Here is a 19,483-nt window from a genome sequence, read left to right as displayed (position 1 = left end):
CTTCTCTTGTCCAGTACCTTGGGTGTGGCTACCTCCCTGTAACTCTTCGCTATTACCCCCTCTGCCTCCCGGATGATCCGAAGGTCATCCAACTCCAGCTCCAGTTCCCTAATACAGTCTCTGAGGAGCTGGAGTTGGGTGCACTTCCCGCAGGTGTAGTCAGCGGGGACACCGGTGGTATACCTCACCACCCACATCCTACAGGAGGAGCATGCAACTGCCCTAGCCTCCATCCCCTCTGATCTTGCAGAATATAGCTGCCCTGTGGACCAACTGGACCTCCGCCCTCCGACTCTGTTCCCAGTCAGCTGCACCTTTCTGTAAACTCCTGGCTCCCTTCTCACTCTTTGCGGATATGAAATGAAAGGAGCACCTTACTCCCTCCTCACCTAACTCCCTCAGTCACCAAACTCTCACTATAGCACTCAAATCCACCCAAACTCAGCACTCCCTCAGTCACCAAACTCTCACTATAGCACTCAAATGCACCAAATTCAGCACTCCCTCAGTCACCAAACTCTCACTATAGCACTCAAATACATCCAAATTCAGCACTCCCTCAGTCACCAAACTTTCACTACAGCACTCAAATGCACCAAGTTCAGCACTCAGTGCAAACCAAGTCTGCACAGTAGCTGGATCCCTTTTATACTGTGACTCTAGCCTCTGAAAACTGGCCTAATCCAATTAACTAATTAACAAGCTCCAGCTGCAAGTACCTACAAGTAGAAACTTTGTTTAAAGCTGATTGAAAATTCACCTTCTTCTAAACCCAAACAGCAACTTTTAAGTTAATTAACTAAATAAAAGAAAGACTAGACTACAGATCAAAATGAAGCCTTAATATCCCTCAGTCACCAAACTCTCACGATAGCACTCAAATGCACCCAAATTCAGCACACAGTGTTATGAAATGCTTCGAGCGGCTAGTCATGGGACGGATCACTGCCAGCCTCCCAGACAGTCTCGATCCACTGCAGTTTGCCTATCACCGCAACCCGTCCACAGCAAACGCTATCTCCCTGGCTCTACAATCAACACTTAAACGCCTCAACAACAAGGACATCTATGTAAGACTGCTGTTCATCAACTACAGCTCCGCCTTCAACAACATTATCCCGACAAGACTAATAATCAAACTCTATAATCTTGGACTTGACCCCTCCCTGTGCAGCTGGATCCTTGACTTCCACCCAACAGACCGCAATCTGTCAGGATCGGCAACAGCACCTCCTCCACAATAGTCCTCAACACTGGGGCCCCGCAAGGATGTGTGCTCAGTCCTCTACTGTCCTCCCTATACACACATTTTTTTTTTTTTTTTAAATTTAGATTACCCAATTATTTTTTCCAATTAAGGGGCAATTTAGCGTTGCCAATCCACCTACTCTGCACATTTTTGGGTTGTGGGGGCGAAACCCACGCAGACACGGGGAGAATGTGCAAACTCCACACGGACAGTGACCCAGAGCCGGGATCGAACCTGGGACCTCAGCGCCGTGAGGCGGTTGTGCTAACCACTAGGCCACCGTGCTGCCCTCTCCCTATACACACATGACTGTGTGACAAGATTTAACTCCAACTCAGTTTATAAGTTTGCGGATGATACGACTGTGGTGGGCCGCATCTCAAACAACGACGAATCACACTACAGGAGGGAGATAGATCTCTTGGTTGCATGGTGTACCGAAAACAACCTCTCTAAATGTCGGAAAGACCAAGGAACTGATCATTGACTTCAGGAAGCGCAGCACGACACACACTCCCGTCTACATTAAGGCTCCAAAGTGGAGATAGTCGATAGCTTTAAGTTCCTGGGGGTCACCATCACCAACAGTCTGTCCTGGTCCACTCACGTTGATGCAACAGTCAAGAAAGCCCAACAACGTCTCTACTTCTTACGGAAGCTAAAGAAATTTGGCATGTCTGTATCGACTCTCACAAACTTCTACAGATGTGCGATAGAGAGCATCCTATCTGGCTGCATCACAGCTTGGTATGGCAACTGCTCGGCCCAAGATCGCAAGAAACTGCAGAATGCGGTGAACTCAGCCCAACGCATCACACAAGCTTGCCACACCCACCTTGATTCTGTCTACACTTCCCGCTGCCTCAGGAAGGCAGACAGCATTATCAGAGACCCCTCCCACCCAGGCTTTGCCTTCTTCCAGACCCTTCCATCAGGCAGAAGGTACAGAAGTCTGAAGACCCGCACATCCAGACATAGGAACAGCTTCTTCCCCACAGCTACCAGACTCCTCAACGACTCCCTCTCGGACTGATCTGTTCCCTGTAAGAACACTATTCACGACGCCCTATGCTGCTCTTGCTCATGTATTTGCTTCGTTTGGCCCCTTGTTCCGCACTGTAACCAATCTCTGTTTGTCGATGTACCATTTGTCAATGTTCTCTGTTGATTATTCTCTTTGTCTACTACGTACGTACTGTGTACGTTCCCTCGGCCGCAGAAAAATCCTTTTCACTGTACTTCGGTACATGTGACAATAAATCAAATGAAATCAAAGAATTGGAGAATCTAGCCCAATATGTCTGGGATTTTTTATTAAGCGTATCTTCACACACATCTCTTTTTCGATTTGGGCTCTGTTGAGGGAGTTGTTGAAGCAATGAAGCTGACTATCAACCTGTTAAACTGAGTTATCAACACTCTTTCCATGGCCACAACCTGGACCTGGATCTTAGGCCAAGTGATCGGGCGCGAGCACTGTGCTCAACCCAGAGACTAACAAACCAAGTTTAACATTGGCTTGGGACTGAGCATTGGCTGTGGGAACACACACTGGAGCAGGAGAGTCGCACTTCTGAGCACGGGATAGTATAGGAGAGCATAGGATGGAGTGGAGAGAGAGATGGAGAGAGGGTTTGGGAGAGAAGCCAGAGAGAGAGAGAGAGAAGGGGAAAAGGATGAGGAGAGAGAGAATAGGGAAGAGAGATGGGAAGAGAGGAAGGGGAGAGGGTAAGTGAGAGGGTGTGTAGAGTGTGGGATAGTGAGAAAGGCGAGAAAGAAATAAAGTTTAGAAGATTGAGTAGGTTGGTTGATAGGGTCGTGGGAGTTATTTCTATTACTCGGTTGGCGTGGAGATGGGGGGTTCAGAGCAAGGATAATATAACCTTAAATTTAGAGCGAGCTTGACTGGGTGGTGTTGGGAAGATACCTTCACATAAAGGGGAGTGGAAATCTGAAACTCTCCCACCAACACTTATGGATGCTGGGGATCAATTGGAGATTTCAGGACTGCAATGGATAGAGTTTTGTTGGATAAGAGTTTCAGGTTATTAAGAGATATTGAGCTAAGCTGGGTGAGTGGTGTTGAGGTAACTGAATGGTGAATGTTTCCAAGGGTGAAATGTCCATCTCCCATGATTAACTTTTGCTAATCGCAAAATGCAAAGGATTCTTTCTTTCTCGATTGGAATCAATGATGACAACAATATTGGTTGTCATGGAATCACAGATAGTACAGATGAGGAGACCATTCAGCCCTCTATCGAATGGAAATCCAGTTGGGTCCAGGTCTCCCCCCATTTGAACACATTGGCTGAATACTGGGAATGGGAGCAGAGATGTAGCGAGAGTTACATCCTTCATTATTTATTGGCAGATGTTCATTTGGTGATTAGTTACATTTCAGAAAGTGTTGCGGTCTCTCTCTCCTCCATTAATATTCAATAGTCACTGCCTTGGTCCTCAGGTATTCGTTCAGAGCTTCCTGTCCTGTGGAATGAGAGACAAATAGTTACTCTTGTGTAAACAAGAACCAAGATCTCGGCCAAAGTGATGCCCCTTCATCCCAAACCCTTTCTCTATCAATTTTCAAAACATTAGGAACAGGAGGAAGCCACTCTGCTCCTCAAGTTTATGATCTGTATCTTGATACATTAATTCTGTAAAACTTAATAAGCACCCTACCGTCAGCTGCCATTGCGGGTTCCAGTTACATGGCGGGTGAGGGGGATGGGGAGGAAAGAAGGGGACCGACCATCCAAGTTACCATTCAGTTTGGGACAATAAATAGTTAAGATTCTACGGTTGCCCCACTTGACATAAATCACAGAATCACTGCTTAATGATCCCCCCATCAAATGGATCTGCCAAACCCACCACCTTTACCACCTAGGACAAGAGCAGCAGATACCTGGCAACATCACCATCTGCCAGTCCTCCCCCCACAAGTCACTCACCACCCTGACTTGCAAATATACCGGCCATTCTGTCACTGTCACTGGGTCAAAGTGCTGGAACTCCCTCCCTAACAGCACTGTGGGTATACCTACACCACAGGAACTGCAGCGGTTCAGGAAGGCAGCTCACCCCCACCTTCTCAAGGGGCAATTAGAGAGGGGCAATATAAATAGTTACTGAAATCCCTCCATAGCCTCACATCTCCCTGTCTCTGGAACCTTGGCAACACCCACTGGCCCAGGAGATGCCGCCATTCTCCTACCTAAATCTTTCCCGAATCCGGATTGCTTGAAGCCCCCAAATGGTGTGGCCACGTCTGTCTTGTTGTAGGTGTTGATAAAGACAGTTCCAGCCTGAAGTTTCTCGCTGACGTATAGAGCTTTGCTGATATCGTGGGTAAACACGCCTGAGGCCAGCCCATACTCTGTGCTGTTAGCTCGTTTCAGTACACCATCAACATCCCTGTGTTCAAAACAAATTCCACAGGGTCAACACAGCAACATTGACCTTTAACAGTCATGTGACGCTAGTTGCATAGTAAACGGTTCATGTGTCCTCGCGGCAGCGCCACCAGGAAAGGTTTCATCACCATGCACAGATCCTCCCACCTCGCGGTGGCACGGTGGCGCAGTGGTTAGCACTGCTGCCTCACAGTGCTAGGGACCTGGGTTCGATCCTGGCCTTGGGGGGATGGGGGGACGGGGGGGTCACTACAGGTTAGGTGGATTGGCCTTGCTAAATTACCCCTTAGTCTCCAAAGGGTAAGGTGGCATTATGGGGATAGGGCGGGGCACTGGGACACGGTAGGGTGCTCTTTCGGAGCTCGGTGCAGACTCAATGGGCTGAATGGCCCCCTTCTGCATTGTAAGGATTCTATGGACATATGGAGTTCACCGTTCTAACCTGTGAATCTACTAATTCTCTAGAGCAGGGGTGGGCAAACTACGGCCCGCGGGCCGCCAAAGGTATTTCTGCGGCCCACCAAGTCATTAAAAAAAAAATTGTTTTAAAAAAAAAATTTAAAAAAAAAATTTTTTTTAAGGTTAATGGGGGGGGGGGCTGTTGGGTTACTTACTGGTATAGGGTGGATACGTTGACTTGAGTAGGGTGATCATTGCTCGGCACAACGTCGAGGGCCGAAGGGCCTGTTCTGTGCTGTTCTATGTTCTATATGAGGCGCCCAGAATCATAACCGGGTGAAGTAATTATTTTACTTAATATATTATGCAGCCCTTTGTGAATTGTGAATTTCTGAATGTGGCCCTTGCACGGAAAAGTTTTCCCACCCCTGCTCTAGAGTCTCTGTGCGGGGAGCTGAGTTTGAGAAAACCTACCCATTTGGGAATTTAGAGATGATCATGATAGGCCCAAAGGATTCCTCCTTGGCGATGAACATATCGTCTTGCACGTCAGTAAACACAGTCGGTTCAAAGAAAAACCCTGCAATACAAACAGCAACTCAGGGTTATTGGCCAATTAATACATGGCACCGAGCTCAGATGGCTGGACAGCCGGTTCACATTGCAGAACAAGGCAAACAGCGCAGTGGGTTCAATTCCCGGACTCTGTATCGAACCCTGTGCTGTACCTGAATTGGCCCAAAAGGCTGTGCTCTTTCCGGTAACAGTTGGTGATTGGATCTGATCCCACTGAAATGCTTTTCAAAGTGCCGAGGTTCCAGATTTGGATTCAGTTTTGGTTCTGGAAGCCTGGTGAAGAGGTCCAACTAACTATCTCCACAAAAAACCCAGGTAACTCTCTCCAGAAAGCCGCTGTGAGGGCTGCCTCTCTCTCCAGAAAGCTTCTGGGTGCTGTTCTCCTTAGTCTACAGGGGCCTGAAGACAAACCACAAACTGAAAGCTGCTGTTAGCAACATAACTCTCTCCAGAAAGCTGTTAAAATGTGTCTGCCCCTGTGCTGTACGTGTCCTGGGAGGTTTGGTGGGACGTTGATATTTTCTGATTCTTCAATTCAAATCGACTGTTGAATAAACTTTCACTTGCTGGAATGGAATTTGCTCTTTGCTGAGCTCTGGAAAGTTAACACTGCCACCGATGCAACATTACAGCCTCAATATTGAACCTGCAGTGTTATATCCTTCACCATCCAGAACTGAATCTCAGAAGCCTTACAGACGCTGGCTCCACACCCTGACTGCTGTTCTTTGTAGTTTCTCCCGAGTGACAATGATTCTCTGATTTGAAAGGTCAAACTGGTTAAACTATTCCTAGATTCCAAATTCACACCCAGTAAAGCACTGTCACTTCCTCTTTTTCTCTGCAGAAAGCACGTTACTGCCTTTAATGTGGTCAAAAGCTTCAGTGTTATAGTCCCAGAGCAGATCCCAGCAGTGGCTCAGAGACTGGATAGAAACCCCAATATTTATTTTAATTTTGTCAGACTGTGAGGAAAGTATTCCTCGTTCCAGGGCTGATTTCACAAAGAAATAGGGATATGGCAAATTTAAACAAGCTTTATTACTAACACAATATTAAAATCTTTAATGCCACACCAGTAAATAACATACAATTACCCTTAAACAATACGAATCAACACAGTGACACAATAACCCTTAACTGCTATCTTTATTCCCACTCAAACAACAGAACCATCTCAGATCCCAATCCACTGTTAAATACAGTGAGCACTCGGGAATACTCGCTCTGGAGTGAGGTCTTGAGACTCCACTTTGAGAAAGGGACATCTTTTGAGACTTCTTAAAGAAACCTGACTCCCTGTCAGAATGATGTAGAACCTCTGGCTGTATATTTTCAGAAACCCTCTCAGCTCCCCTTCCAGCCCAAACTAAACCGTAACACCTGACTGCATCATCCCCTGGTTCCTCCCAGTATCTAATTCACCTTATTAAACCGAACACAGTGGGTGGGATTCTCTGCTGCCCGATGCCGATATCGTAATTGGCGATTAGGCGGAGAATCCACTCCGATGACCAAACCGGGGTAGGCGCCCATTTGACGCCGGTTTGCGAGTTTCTGCCCCCTCCGAAATGGCATCACCATGTTGCGTGCCGCTGGAATGGCTTTGGCGCATCATCGGCAGGCCCTCCCAAGATGCTCCTCCCCCGATGGGCCAAGTTCCTGACCATCCAGGACACGTGAGATCTGAGTGATCGGGAACCCAGCGTGGTGGCTGCAGGCTGTGTCCAGCGCTGCTACACTCGGTCGGGATCTGTGCCGCTGGCCGGGGGGGGGTCTTCCGTGAGGGCTGGGGGGACTGGTGGGGGCTGGCCAGTTGATGGCATGTGGGGTCGAGGATGGCGGGTCAGGTCGGTGTGCGGCCGGCGCCGTGTTGTACTGGTCATCGCTGCAGGTCATCGCCATGCGCAAGCACGGCCAGGGACCCGGCCATTCTCTGGCCATATGCGGTGCTGGAGCAGCACCACTGCTAACCCCTCACCAGTACCGGAATCGGTGAGGGGTCAGCGGCAATCCTGGTGCTGTAAAACACCCGGGAATTCCCGTTCCAGCCGGCACTTAGCCGCTGAAATGGAGAATCTCTCTCAATGGCTCTCACTCGAACTCTGCAGGGAACCCTCACAATCTAAATCATTGTCCATTACGCCAAACTTTTCAACGCTTTCATTGAACCTGTGGCTCCAGAAAGCCTCGCTTCGTGCAAACCAGCATTTTAAAACATGCTACTGCAGCAATCACACACACAAACCCAGGGTTTTAACCCTTACGGCACCAAACACAAAAATACAATGGCCGGGATTCTGCTATCCCACGCCGGATCGGAGAATCGCCGGGGGGGGGGGGGGGGGGGGGGGGGGGGGGGCGTGAATCCCGCAACGCCGCTCCGTCTCCGGCCCACCGATTCTCTGGAACCCGGAGAATTGGCACCGATGGCGCCGCCACAGTCGGCGCGGCGTTGGTTGGGGGCCGCTCACCCCCCCCCCCCCCCCCCCCCCCCCCCCCGGCGAGTCTCCTCGCACAATGAGTGGCCGCCGAGCTCGGCCCGGTCCTGCTGGCATCATTCTCCTGTGGTCCTACCCGGCGGTACCTCGGCATTCTGGCTGCGGTGGGCGGCCCAGTGGGGGGGGATCCAACTCTGGGGGGGGGGGGGGGGGCCTCCACGGTGGCCTGGCCCGCGATCGGGGCCCACCGGTCGGCAGGTAGGCTGATCCCATTGGGGGTCTATGTTCCGCCGTGCCAGGCCCCTGTAGCTCTCCGCCATGTTGCATCGGGGTCGGCGTGAGATGGCAACCCACGTGCATGCGCAAACTCATGCCGGCCAATGCGGGCATGCATGAACTCGCGCCGGAGGTGGCACACGTGCGTAAACTCGCGCCGGCCATGCTCGCGCCCGTATCGGCAGCTGGAGCTGCCCTGGACCTCTGTGCGGCGCACGATCGCTGATCCTAAGGGTCAGGTGATGCTGGTGTAAAACTCTCCGCCGTTTACAACGTCAACACTTAGCCCCAAGATCGGAGAATCCCGCACAATATCTCTGAAATTCCCACATTCATCACATCTGTCATAGCCAGATGTTTATAAACATTCCAATTTGATACACAGCAGGGTCCTTGAGATCCAGTCAAGTGTGAAGGGAAATTAGAGGGTTTAAACCCAGCTGATGTGGTTTTCGCTTTCTAGGAATTTCCAGCCGCTGCTTTCTGTGCCTGTGGCAGCAGGTGGAATGCACAGGTGAGTTCGACAGCTGTAGGTTTTTCACTGTCTGTTTCTGGCCTGCTCTCTGGCTTCCAGAGACAGGGGGTCTCTGGGGGGGGTCTCTTGTGGGGAGCTCTGTTGTGCAGGGTGCGTGGGTTCACTGCTGGGGCTCTCTAATGGAGGGTGTCTGGTGAGAGTTCTGTTATGGGGGTTTAGATATAGAGAAATATAGCACAGAACAGGCCCTTCGGCCCACAATGTTGCGCCAAACTTTTGTCCTAGGTTAATCATAGAATTTTGGACACTAAGGGCAATTTATCATGGCCAATCCACCCAACCTGCACATCTTTGGACTGTGGGAGGAAACCGGAGCACCCGGAGGAAACCCACGCACACACGGGGAGGATGTGCAGACTCCACACAGACAGTGACCCAAGTCGAAATCAAACTTGGGACCCTGGAGCTGTGAAGCAATTGTGCTATCCACAATGCTACCATGCTGCCCTTAAGAAGAAATTAATCTACACTCCATTATTCTACCTTAATCCATGTACCTATCCAATAGCCGCTTGAAGGTCCCTAACGTTTCCGACTCAACTACTTCCACAGGCAGTGCATTCCATGCCTCCACTACTCTCTGGGTAAGGAACCTACCTCTGATATCCCCCCTATATCTTCCACCATTTACCTTAAATTTATGTCCCCTTGTAATGGTTTGTTCCACCCGGGGAAAAAGTCTCTGACTGTCTACTCTATCTATTCCCCTGATCATCTTATAAACCTCTATCAAGTCGCCCCTCATCCTTCTCCGTTCTAATGAGAAAAGGCCTAGCACCCTCAACCTTTCCTCGTAAGACCTACTCTCCATTCCAGGCCACATCCTGGTAAATCTCCTTTGCACCTTTTCCAAAGCTTCCACATCCTTCCTAAAATGAGGTGACCAGAACTGCACACAGTACTCCAAATGTGGCCTGACCAAGGTTTTGTACAGCTGCATCATCACCTCACGGCTCTTAAATTCAATCCTTCTGCTAATGAACGCTAGCACACCATAGGCCTTCTTCATAGGAAGTTTCTGGGGTGGGAAGGATTTACATTGTGGGGAGGGACCTTCTGATGCAACGACAACAATCCCTCCCTCAACGTTAGCAAAACTAAGGAGCTGGTCGTCGATTTCAGGAAGCGAAGTGTCGTACACACCCCTGACTGCATCAACGGGGCAGAGGTGGAGATCATAGTGGTTAGCACTGTTGTTTCAAAGCGCTAGGGACCCGGGTTCGATTCCCGGCTTGGGCCTCTGTCTGTGCGGAGTCTGCACGTTCTCCCGGTGTCTGCGTGGGTTTCCTCCGGGTGCTCCGGTTTCCTCCCACAAAAGATTTGAACAGACAGTATAGTTGATTGCTGGGAAGTATGTTTCCCGGGGTTATTATTTGCTGTAACCTGTTTTGATACATGTTTGTAATAAAATTATTTTTTTTTAAAAAGCACAACAGGACTTATACCAGCATCCTCGCGTTGACTCTTACCAACTTTTACAGATGCACTATAGAAAGCATCCTATCGGGCTGCATCACAGCCTGGTATGGCAACTACTCGGCCCAGGACCGCAAGAAACTTCAGAGAGTCGTGAACACAGCCAAGTCCATCACACAAACCCGCCTCCCATCCACTGACTCTGTCTACACCTCCCGCTGCCTGGGGAAAGCGGGCAGCATAATCAAAGATCCCTCCCACTCACTCTTCCAACTTCTTCCACAGGGCAGGAGATACAGAAGTCTGAGAACACGCACCAATAGATTCAAAACAACTTCTTTCCCGCTGTTACCAGACTCCGAAACGACCCTCTTATGGACTGAGCTGATCTCTCCACGCAGAGGACATGAGATTCATGCAGGTTTGTTGTAGCCATCTAAGATGGACACCAGTGAATACAAAATGGAAGACTGCAAAGAGTGCAGGGAAAAACGGACATGGTCAAAAGCAAACAGCTTGCAGAAGCTTTAAGCATTGGGACAATTGCAGAAACCAGTTTCCCGACAGCTGCAGAGTTCAGGCAGTGCTGTAAATGGGAAAGCCATTTACATAGTAATGAGGTGAGACCGGGCCGTCCCAGATACAAAGGATACACTTAGGTATCAATCGATACTTTTAATAGAGAACCAGACACGATGGGGCCAGCGAAACCAGGACAATGGGTCCTAAGAACCGCCCCAGCCATCAAGGAACGGCCCTAGGATAGGGGGGTTCAAATCATATCGATTGGGAAAAGGCCCAATCGATCCCCAGCAGATGAGGAAGCCCGCCCCAAGGGGCAAGGACCCCCTGGGACCTATAAAAGAGAGGTTATGCACATGGTTCGGTCTCCTGTCTCCGGCCTCCGACTCCAGCCTCCAGAATCCTGTCTTTTACACCAGCCGTCGAGCAGCAGCCATCGATAAGTAAGTGCCAAACGACGATCGCTACTTGACCCAGGCATTACTTATACCCGTGCCGACCGATAGTAACCCGAAGTTGCAGACCAGAACGGAACGAAGGCCTTGTTCCCTGACCTTGCCTGTTCCTTCTTAGATAAGTATTAGTCGTTTAATGGTAGAAGTAAGTTAGTCTTTAGCGTGTGCATGAGTGTTATTATAATTGTTTTATAATAAACTCTAATTGTTTTGGACTTACTAATCGGTGTATAGCTTTATTGCTTTGAACTTGACCTTGATACTTGTGACGGTGTCTTTTACGGCACCTGGCGACTCCAGAGCATAGAAAGAGAAACAGAGCCAAGTGAGTGTTAAGCACACTTACTCAGAATGAGCAACATTGGGAAATCCGATGCCCAGCCCGTTAATAGGATGTAAATGGGTCAATTTGACCGATTTGCATCTTCCCGTTGACGTGGGGTATGAACCTCGGTTCTGCCGCCGGGGTGGGGGTAGGGGGTGGTGGGGGGCTCTGGAACATTGGAAACGGATCGGTGCCTGGCATCGTCCCGATGGCGAGCGGTGTAGAATCTCGCCGAATATTTTAAAATACCCGAGGACCTGAACTCAGCCCAATCAACTGCAATCACCAGTTGTGTAACTTCAACACAACTTTATTATCTCCAGTAACTGACTATCTAATTACCCTTTCCCCCTCCCCTTTCTAACTACCCCCACTATCTGCGCCCACACGCACATACACACATAGACACAGACGCATGCAGACACATACACATACACATACACAGACCCACACAGATACACAGACCCACACACACACAGATACACAGACACACACACACACACACACGCACTGCCACATGCAGACCCACACACACAGACAGGCACACACACTCACAGACACAGACAGGCGCACACAGACAGACAGACACACACACACACAAACAACAGAGTGCAAAGGGTGGTTGAGAGGGAAATAAATTATTAATAAAATAAAAGGCTAAATTGAGGCACTGGGATAGCTTCTGGTTAATATCTTTCTGAGGTTCAGCTTTCCTTTTGGTACTTCTTCCTTCTCGGCCTGAGATGGTTTTCTCTGTTAAGGTTGTCTACTTTCCCTATGGATTCAGAATTAGTTCAAGTTCACAGCAAAGGATGTGCTGGTTTAGAACAATTAAGCAGTTCTTTACTTCAGATGTGAGAGAGAGAGATTCTGCCACTTCTGCCAAGCTCTCTCAGAAACCCCCCGGAGGAACCAGAACACTGTCCCTGGCCAACCCACAGATTGCCACCTATCCAATCTGACCAAATTCCTCCAAAACTGGCTTCTAAGATTGACTCGGAGCCGATGGGTCTGACTTCTCCTCTTCAAACATGAAACCTGGGAACACACTGTCCTGACGAGCACTCTTCCTGTCAAAGGGACATTCCGATTGATGGTTCACGGGCCAAGAATAATAATAATAAATGGGAAGAAGGGGAATAAACAAGAAGGACTCTGTCAGTAGGTACATTTCCCTCAAATCAGCATCATTAAACCGGACTGTTGGGTCATTATCATGTTCCAGCTTCTGGCTGTGTGGAGATAGCCACCAAACCCCCCCCCCCCCCCCCCCCCCCATTATACCAGTGAGGTCACTTCATTCAAATACTCCATTTGCTATAAAGCTCTTTGGGAGTATCAAGGTTGTGAACGGAGCGATAGAAATTCATGTTCTTTTTCGTTCCACACTATACTCGACAGAAAAGGGAATACCTCAGGATGCGGAGATGATTACTTGTGTGAACCTACCAGGTCTGGGAACTTGCTTCCCTCCATAGACCAGCCTTGCCCCTTCCTTCACTCCTGTAGCGCAATACTCAATCAGCTTGTCCAAATGGGCCTTGTGGTTCTGAGGCCCATGGTCTGTTGATCGGTCCAAAGGATCACCAATTCTCATTTTCTTTACGTCTTCCACCTGTGAGATATTTTTAAAAAATAAAGGAGGAAAATGAACTAGAATCTAACAGCACACGACAGGGGCTTTCCACAGTAACTTAATTGATGCCTACTTGTGACAATAAGCAATTATTATTAGGTGTCTTGGGCCTTTGTTTCATGCTTCCTCTGAAAAATTGCACATTGACAGTGCAGCACTCCCTCAGTACTGACCCTCTGACAGTGCGGCACTCCCTCAGTACTGATCCTCTGACAGTGCAGCGCTCCCTCAGTACTGACCCTCTGACAGTGCAGTACTCCCTCAGTACTGACCCTCTGACAGTGCGGCACTCCTTCAGCACTGACCCTCTGATAGTGCAGCACTCCCTCCGTACTGACCCTCTGACAGTGCGGCACTCCCTCAGTACTGACCCTCTGACAGTGCAGCACTCCCTCAGTACTGACCCACTGACAGTGCGGCATCCCTCAGTACTGACCCTCTGACAGTGCAGCACTCCCTCAGTACTGACCCTCTGACAGTGCTGCTCTCCCTCAGTACTGATCCTCTGACAGTGCAGCGCTCCCTCAGTACTGACCCTCTGACAGTGCGGCACTCCCTCAGTACTGACCCTCTGACAGTGCGGCTCTCCCTCAGTACTGACCCTCTGACAGTGCAGCACTCCATCAGTACTGACCCTCTGACAGTGCGGCGCTCCCTCAGTACTGACCCTCTGACAGTGCAGCACTCCCTCAGTACTGACCCTCTGACAGTGCGGCACTCCCTCAGTACTGACCCTCTGACAGTGCAGCACTCCCTCAGTACTGACCCTCTGACAGTGCAGCACTCCCTCAGTACTGATCCTCTGACAGTGCAGCACTCCATCAGTACTGACCCTCTGACAGTGCGGCGCTCCCTCAGTACTGACCCTCTGACAGTGCGGCGCTCCCTCAATACTGACCCTCTGACAGTGCGGCGCTCCCTCAGTACTGACCCACTGACAGTGCAGCACTCCCTCAGTACTGATCCTCTGACAGTGCAGCACTCCCTCAGTACTGACCCTCTGACAGTGCAGCACTCCCTCAGTACTGACCCTCTGACAGTGCAGCGCTCCCTCAGTACTGACCCTCTGACAGTGCAGCACTCCCTCAGTACTGACCCTCTGACAGTGCAGCACTCCCTCAGTACTGACCCTCTGACAGTGCAGCACTCCCTCAGTACTGATCCTCTGACAGTGCAGCGCTCCCTCAGTACTGACCCTCTGACAGTGCAGCACTCCCTCAGTACTGACCCTCTGACAGTGCGGCACTCCCTCAGTACTGACCCTCTGACAGTGCAGCACTCCCTCAGTACTGACCCTCTGACAGTGCAGCTCTCCCTCAGTACTGACCCTCTGACAGTGCAGCACTCCCTCAGTACTGACCCTCTGACAGTGCAGCACTCCCTCAGTACTGATCCTCTGACAGTGCAGCGCTCCCTCAGTACTGACCCTCTGACAGTGCAGCACTCCCTCAGTACTGACCCTCTGACAGTGCGGCACTCCCTCAGTACTGACCCTCTGACAGTGCAGCACTCCCTCAGTACTGACCCTCTGACAGTGCAGCTCTCCCTCAGTACTGACCCTCTGACAGTGCAGCACTCCCTCAGTACTGACCCTCTGACAGTGCGGCACTCCCTCAGTACTGACCCTCTGACAGTGCAGCACTCCCTCAGTACTGACCCTCTGACAGTGCAGCACTCCCTCAGTACTGACCCTCTGACAGTGCAGCTCTCCCTCAGTACTGACCCTCTGACAGTGCAGCACTCCCTCAGTACTGACCCTCTGACAGTGCAGCACTCCCTCAGTACTGATCCTCTGACAGTGCAGCGCTCCCTCAGTACTGACCCTCTGACAGTGCAGCACTCCCTCAGTACTGACCCTCTGACAGTGCAGCTCTCCCTCAGTACTGACCCTCTGACAGTGCAGCACTCCCTCAGTACTGACCCTCTGACAGTGCAGCACTCCCTCAGTACTGATCCTCTGACAGTGCAGCGCTCCCTCAGTACTGACCCTCTGACAGTGCAGCACTCCCTCAGTACTGACCCTCTGACAGTGCGGCACTCCCTCAGTACTGACCCTCTGACAGTGCAGCACTCCCTCAGTACTGACCCTCTGACAGTGCAGCTCTCCCTCAGTACTGACCCTCTGACAGTGCAGCACTCCCTCAGTACTGACCCTCTGACAGTGAGGCACTCCCTCAGTACTGACCCTCTGACAGTGCGGCACTCCCTCAGTACTGACCCTCTGACAGTGCGGCACTCCCTCAGTACTGACCCTCTGACAGTGCAGCACTCCCTCAGTACTGACCCTCTGACAGTGCAGCTCTCCCTCAGTACTGACCCTCTGACAGTGCAGCACTCCCTCAGTACTGACCCTCTGACAGTGCGGCACTCCCTCAGTACTGACCCTCTGACAGTGCAGCACTCCCTCAGTACTGACCCTCTGACAGTGCAGCACTCCCTCAGTACTGACCCTCTGACAGTGCAGCTCTCCCTCAGTACTGACCCTCTGACAGTGCAGCACTCCCTCAGTACTGACCCTCTGACAGTGCAGCACTCCCTCAGTACTGATCCTCTGACAGTGCAGCGCTCCCTCAGTACTGACCCTCTGACAGTGCAGCACTCCCTCAGTACTGACCCTCTGACAGTGCAGCACTCCCTCAGTACTGACCCTCTGACAGTGCAGCTCTCCCTCAGTACTGACCCTCTGACAGTGCAGCACTCCCTCAGTACTGACTCTCTGACAGTGCGGCACTCCCTCAGTACTGACCCTCTGACAGTGCAGCACTCCCTCAGTACTGACCCTCTGACAGTGCAGCACTCCCTCAGTACTGACCCTCTGACAGTGCGGCACTCCCTCAGTACTGACCCTCTGACAGTGCGGCGCTCCCTCAGTACTGACCCTCTGACAGCACTCCCTCAGTACTGACCCTCTGACAGTGCAGCACTCCCTCAGTGCTGACCCTCTGACAGTGCGGCACTCTCTCAGTACTGACCCTCTGACAGTGCAGCACTCCCTCAGTACTGACCCTCTGACAGTGCGGCACTCCCTCAGTACTGACCCTCTGACAGTGCGGCACTCCCTCAGTACTGACCCTCTGACAGTGCAGCACTCCCTCAGTACTGACCCTCTGACAGTGCAGCACTCCCTCAGTACTGACCCTCTGACAGTGCGGCACTCCCTCAGTACTGACCCTCTGACAGTGCGGCACTCCCTCAGCACTGACCCTCTGACAGTGCAGCACTCCCTCAGTACTGACCCTCTGACAGTGCAGCTCTCCCTCAGTACTGACCCTCTGACTGTGCGGCACTCCTTCAATTGGTGAAGCTAAAGTCGCCACAGTCGCAGATGACCATAAGCTTCTTTCCCCTTTGAAGGGGAGAGCTGACTGGCGGGGGTTTAACCAAAGGCGAGGGGCGAGGCTCAGCAGGCGGGGCCTTTATGACTAACCTCAGTTCTGCCTGTGAGTGTCTGCCTGAATGTTTGTGCTCAATTCCTGGAGTGAGACTTAGAATGCACGGTTGTTTGGTTCAGAGGTTATGGTACCCACTGAAGCAACACTGACATGGGTAGTGTTTGAGACTTTTATTTGCTCTGCTTGATAACCGAACGGGCAGTGAACTGGACGACTTACCACTTTGTGCAGAAACTGGTCGTGAATCGATTCCTCCACAAATAGTCTGCCTGCAGCAATGCAGTTCTCGCCCTTGTTGAAAAACACAGCCCCCATTCCCTGGAAACAGATGGCAAGAGGGAAATACACCTTCACATTATTATTCAATCTCAGGTTGGCACAGGTCGCCCGGGATTATGGCCCATCCCCAGTGTTAACCACAGCATGGGACTGGAGTCACATATGTGTCAGGCCAGATAAAGAGGGGTTTTTTCTTGGAAGGAACCTGTTTTTCTTAATGATTTTTACAACTGAACTACGTCTTCTGGTAACGCTTGCCAAATTAACCAGATTTATTACATTCCATTCCAGAACATTCCCTCAGGCGACTCCAACCCATGACTAATGAATTGCCAGCTGTTCTTGTAACAATGATGCGGTCTGGAGGAGGTTGGGTGTGAGGAGGTTGGTTTGAGGGGGGGAGGGTTGGGTGTGGGGTTGCTGGTGTGTTGGGTGCGGGGGGGGGCTGGGTGTTGGGTGGTTAGTTGTCTGTGTGGGAGGGGTTGTTGGGTGTGGGGAGGTGTTGGGGTGGGTCTTGGGGTGGGTGTTGGGGGTTGGCAGTGGGGGGGTGGGTTTGGGTGTGAGAGGTTGGCTATGGGGGGGTGGGTGGGAGGTTGGCTATGGGGGGGTGGGTGTTGGGGGGTTGGCAGTGGGGGGTGGGTTTGGGGGGGTTGGCAGTGGGGGTGGGTTTGGTTGCATAGGGAGGAGTTGGTTGTGTGTGGGGGGGGTTGGTGTGTGTGCGGGGGGTTAGTTGTCTGTGGGGGTTTGGTTGTGGGAGGGTTGGGGTGTGGGGGTGGTGTTGTATGGGGGGAGGTGTTGGGGGTGGGGGTGGGGGTGTTGGCAGAAGGGGTGGGTTTGGGTGTGGGGGGGATGGCTGTGCGGGGGTGGGGGTGTGGGTGTGGGTTTTAGGAGTGCGTGTTGGGGGTAGGTGTTGGGGGGTTGGCAGTGGGGGGGGGGTTGGTTGTGGGGGGGTTGAGTGTGTGTGTGGGGGGGGTACTGTGTTGGGGTGATTCTGTCTGTGTGCAGCCCACATTATTCACTCAGTGTGGCCTTGCACAGAGAGGGCAATTTGACCCTAAACCCCTGGGTGGGGTACTCAGCCATATGGGCTGGGACCCCCCCTGGGACCCCCCCCCCCCCCTCTGGGTGGGGTACTCAGCCATATGGGCTGGGACCCCCCCCCCCTCTCTGGGTGGGGTACTCAGCCGGATGGGCTGGGACCCCCCCTGGGAACCCCCCCCCCTCCGGGCGGGGTACTCAGCCAGATGGGCTGGGACCCCCTCGGCTCCTGTAATATTCTTCTCTCCCCTCAATGCAGAACAAAAGTGGGTAGAATGTCGAAGCAGAGACTTGCCTGACCCAGAACACAATGGATTAGGTTAAAAACAACTCCGTTAATTTCAAATGCTTGGGACTGCCAAAGTTTGAGTTTGATCTCCTTACCGTGCGCACTGCCTTATCTAAATCACAGTCACTGAAGATAATGAGCGGAGATTTTCCTCCCAGCTCCAGAGAGACTTTCTTCACATTAACCAGTGCACAGCTAGAAAATAAATCACAGTTTACAAGACTCAGTTTTTAAATTTGCGTTCTTGTTTGCAAATCCTTGCACCCTCGCTCTGTAATGACCTCCATCTCTGCATCACTCCAAAATGTTTTTGTTTACTCATTTATGGGATGTGAGCGTCGGTGACCTGGGGTGAAATTCTCCCCTACCCGATGGGGCGGGGGGTCCCGGCGTACGGGAGTGGCGCCAACCACTCCGGACCTTTAGGGGCTAGGCCCGCGCCGGAGTGGCCTCTTCCACCTCCACCATGGTGGAGGCCGTGGCGGCGGTGGAAGGAAAAGAGTGCCCCAACGACACAGGCCCGCCTGCCGATCGGGGGGCCCCGATCACAGACCAGGCCACCGTGGGGGCACACCCCCCCGGGGTCCGATCGCCCCGCGCCCCCCCAGGACCCCGGGGCCCACTCGCGCCGCCAATCCCGCCGGCACCAGAGGTGGTTTAAACCACGTCGGCGGGAGAGGCCTGACAGCGGCGGGACTTCGGCCCATTGCGGGCCGGAGAATCGCCGCGGGGGGCACGCTGATCGGTGGGGCGCGATTCCCACTCCCGCTGATTCCCGGGTGGCGGAGAATTACGGCCACGGCGGGATTTACGCCGGCCCCGGGCGATTCCCAGACCCTGCGGGGGGTCGGAGAATTCCGCCCCAGGTCTGGCATTTATTGCCCATCCCTATTTGCCCTTCAGAGTATGGTGGTGAGCTGCCTTCTTGAACCACTGCAGACCATATGGTGTAGGTATACCCACTGTGCTGTTAGGGAGTGAGTTCCAGGATTTTGACCCAGCGACAGTGAAGGAACGGCCGATATATTTCCCAGTCAGGGTGGTGAGTGACTTGGAGGGGAACCTCCAGGTGGTGGGGTTCCCAGTATTTGCTGCCCCAGATGGTGGAGTTTGGAGGTTTGGAAGGTGCCGTGGAAGGAATCTTGATGAGTTGCTGCAATGCGTCTTGTAGATGGTACACACGGCTGCCACTGTGCGTCGCAGGTGGAGGGTTTGAATATTTATGGGGTTGGATTAAGT

At 51.9% G+C, this 19,483-nt stretch overlaps 1 protein-coding gene across 3 annotated transcripts in view; it reads right to left on the bottom strand.

Annotated features, from left to right (window-relative positions):
• Positions 1-2,527: 2,527 nt before the first annotated feature.
• aldh1l1 (aldehyde dehydrogenase 1 family, member L1) overlaps positions 2,528-19,483 on the bottom strand; it is a 280,087-nt gene continuing 263,131 nt past the window's right edge. For all 3 annotated transcript variants that reach the window (XM_038812102.1, XM_038812101.1, XM_038812103.1), the window contains 6 exons: positions 18,340-18,439; positions 16,858-16,956; positions 13,060-13,225; positions 5,539-5,644; positions 4,467-4,666; positions 2,528-3,736 (listed from right to left, as the gene is read on the bottom strand). In XM_038812102.1, coding sequence (XP_038668030.1) covers positions 3,681-3,736; positions 4,467-4,666; positions 5,539-5,644; positions 13,060-13,225; positions 16,858-16,956; positions 18,340-18,439 — 727 coding nt within the window. In that variant the 3' untranslated portion in view covers positions 2,528-3,680. The remainder of the gene's footprint in view (positions 3,737-4,466; positions 4,667-5,538; positions 5,645-13,059; positions 13,226-16,857; positions 16,957-18,339; positions 18,440-19,483) is intronic.

This window comes from Scyliorhinus canicula, chromosome 11 (assembly GCF_902713615.1).
Source record: "Scyliorhinus canicula chromosome 11, sScyCan1.1, whole genome shotgun sequence".
Lineage (NCBI taxonomy): Eukaryota > Metazoa > Chordata > Chondrichthyes > Carcharhiniformes > Scyliorhinidae > Scyliorhinus > Scyliorhinus canicula.
This window is presented reverse-complemented; position numbering and strand designations above follow the sequence as displayed.